The sequence below is a fragment of the Cebus imitator genome, unplaced genomic scaffold (genome assembly GCF_001604975.1).
Source record: "Cebus imitator isolate Cc_AM_T3 unplaced genomic scaffold, Cebus_imitator-1.0 Scaffold32, whole genome shotgun sequence".
In the NCBI taxonomy this organism is placed as follows: Eukaryota; Metazoa; Chordata; class Mammalia; order Primates; family Cebidae; genus Cebus; species Cebus imitator.
This window is the reverse complement of record NW_016107347.1, coordinates 10328540-10331297: the sequence shown is the minus strand read 5'-3', so window position 1 is coordinate 10331297 and position 2758 is coordinate 10328540. Positions and strand designations below refer to the sequence as shown.

The 2758-nt window shown below is 47.3% G+C and overlaps 1 protein-coding gene across 1 annotated transcript; it reads right to left on the bottom strand.

Moving 5' to 3' along the window:
* Positions 1 to 1161: 1161 nt before the first annotated feature.
* LOC108301248 (oocyte expressed protein) lies at positions 1162 to 2457 on the bottom strand. The gene is made up of 3 exons (XM_017524350.2): positions 2163 to 2457; positions 1779 to 1958; positions 1162 to 1415 (listed from the first exon to the last, which is right to left on the bottom strand). Exons 1-3 carry the CDS (start codon positions 2350 to 2352, stop codon positions 1336 to 1338), a joined length of 450 nt encoding a protein of 149 aa, XP_017379839.1. The 5' UTR covers positions 2353 to 2457; the 3' UTR covers positions 1162 to 1335.
* Positions 2458 to 2758: the final 301 nt, after the last annotated feature.

The window sequence follows — 2758 nt, the reverse complement described above, 5'->3', positions numbered from 1 at the left end:
AAAAAAAAAAAAAAAAAAGAAAATTAGGAGCTCCTAAACTTAAAAGGGTGGGGACATGGGAGAACAGAAACAGTAATTGATTTAACTAAATAAAAATCTATCCGATTCCAAAAAAAAATTTTAAGAGGTTGGAAAATATTGGTGATAATAGACCATTGTTAGAAAAACTTATAGAGATAAAAATCCTTCACCAGTTGAAAGAAGATAGGAATGAATAAAGAAAAAGATAAATGAAAAAAAATTTTCAACATCACCACTAATCAAAAAAGCACAATTAGACTTTTGAGTTCAAAACTCTTGCAAAAGGCTAGAACGCTTTATTGCCGAGGAGTGAATTAATTCCATGAGTCAAACCAATCTTAATTGTGCTTGAAGCCACAGAGCTTTTGGCACTCTTCACCCCAGAAATTTTGCTTCCAGAAAGCATGGCAGCAAGGATAGGAGCTGCTTTGCACAAATTGGTAATCTCAGTACAACACGTAGTGGAAAAACCTGGCCCATGCTGGACACCTGTGCAACCTTGCCTTGCAGAAAAAAGCAGACAACTGGCTCCAAGGCAGGGCACCAGCCACAAGCCAAGGTGCCCAGGTTCCCTGCTCTTCCACGGTGAATTGCAATGCTAGGGTTAATGAATGCTGACTGCTCAGGCTTGGTTGTCGGAATCTCATCCTGTGGCCAAAGAAGGCCTCACTCTAAGAAAAGGCACAGCTGGTGCTCCTCAGGGGGTCAACTACCAACTTCAAAGTGAGAAATTCAGATGAGCTGCTTTGGTAGTACTTGTGAGCTCATTAGAAATGCAAATTATAAACCCTACCCCAACAGTACCGAATCAGAATCTTCTGAACAAGGAGCCTAGGAGATTATGTCTTAACAAGCTCCCAAGGTGATTTATTACAAGCTTTAAAGTTTGAGAACCAATGACGTAAAAACAAAACAGATCACCATTTGTGAGGCTATCTGCCCCCTGTGGCTGAGGGCCTGACTCTGACCATAAAATCATAAAAGGATTAGGAGTTTCAAAATGATGAGAATTCAGGAATAAACCCTACAAAACTACAATCTGCCAGTCTTCTACCCACCCTTCATATTCAAAACATGAATGAGAGTCAATCTTTTATAAATTTGCTTTATTATAAGTGTACGAAGATCTTAATGTCACTGGGCAAAATAGCCATTTATTAGAATAGTTCAAATTCACTCTTGCAACAAAATAAACCTCATTCTATCAAGACACAGGAAAAACGAATGCAGGGTTTTAGGAATGCTATACTTGCTTCTCTTCGACTTAAGCCGCAAAAGTTGCAAAGTTCTCAAGATGTTCCTGACACTGTTGTCTTAAGCAACAGAATCCTGGGGTGTGTGGGGGTCTGATGTTTGGGCCTTCAAGTTCTTCTCAAGGTGTTTCATCTTCTCAGCTGGAAGAGAAACAGTTGATACTGACCATGGACAGGGAGAAGTGTTCGCTGTTTCAAACTTCTCAGTGATTGGGAGTTGGGGAGGAGAGGAGGATCTGGGGTGGAGGCTCTGAACTTGGGATCTGCCATAGTGCTGTAGCCCAGCTGAGGCTGACTTGGGCAGTGATGGGCCTGAATGTATCAGCTCTCCACTGACTTTCCCAAGGTCCTACCCTGGGGATCCCCTCCCAACAAACTTCGTGCAGCTTCCTGGGGCGCGGAAACCAAGAAATTAAGAGGTTAAGGGAGGATGGAAGGAAGCCAAGCAAGACCAGTATGGTCACTCGTGGCTTCCTCTACGTGTAAGTTCTCAAAGACCCTCACCTCGGGCTCGATGTTCTCGGTGAAACCATGCCAGGCACAGGAGCATGCTCTTCACCCTATTCTGTACACGGGGCCGTCCAAAAATGGTGATTTCGACTAGGTTCCCAGAGTCCACTATGTCCACTGTCAACAGGGCCTGGCTCGTCCACTCCATTTCTGGAATTATGGCTCGGTCTGGGCCTAAACAAGTAAGGAAAGACTATTTAGGGGCCGCACAGTCGCAGATTAGAAGCTGAATTTGAAGGGAATGTTGACCAGGGAAGGGAAGAGCTGGAAGGTGGACACCACAGCAACACTCCTGGCTTACGAATCTCGGAAAGAGGCTGTAGAGAGCTGCTCTGCCGAGCCTCTCTCAGACTGAGAGACAGAGTCTGGGTCGCTCACCAAAGAGCGCGTCTGCCAGCCATGCCTCCAGGTAGAACACCAAAGGGTTTCTCAGTTCCTGCACCGGAAACCACCAGGGCCGGATGCGAATCTGTGGCGGCGGAGGTGGTAACCTATGCAGCCGCTCCAGGGAGTGGGCCGGGGTCCGTTTGCCCCGCGGGGACTCAGCAGTACCAGCCTGATCGACCATACTGGAACCTGCAGCCGCGGAGCCCGCTCCGGGAGGCTTTCACGTTACCTCCTCCAGACCCAGCGGCGAGGCGCCGGCTCTCTTTTACACTATTCGACTCTCTCCGCCCCTTCCGGCGGCGCCTGGCACCCCTTCCGGGTGAGCTGACGCACTCGACGCCTGGGCCTGGAGGCGCATCCGGCTGTTCCTGCGCTGACACAATCGTCAGGACTGCCTTTTTGACCTAGAACTAGTATTCATTTGGGCTGCTGTTGAGTCTTCAACGGTCTCCTTCGACATCTCTGCCTCGTAAGGTATATTTAGCCTAAAAGCGTCTGCTCACCGAATGGCTGATTAACAGTGTCAGTTTGAATTGACGACCCTGTTGACTGGGAATCACCTTTGATGTCTAGGTTAAGGTTTCGAC

Coding starts and splice junctions, on each gene's coding strand:
- LOC108301248 (XM_017524350.2), bottom strand. CDS start 2,352: ATGGTCGATCAGGCTGGTACTGCTGAGTCCCCGCGGGGCAAACGGACC. Junction 1,959..2,162: donor GCTGGCAGACGCGCTCTTTG/GTGAGCGACCCA, acceptor TTACTTGTTTAG/GCCCAGACCGAGCCATAATT. Junction 1,416..1,778: donor CCGAGAACATCGAGCCCGAG/GTGAGGGTCTTT, acceptor TTTCTCTTCCAG/CTGAGAAGATGAAACACCTT.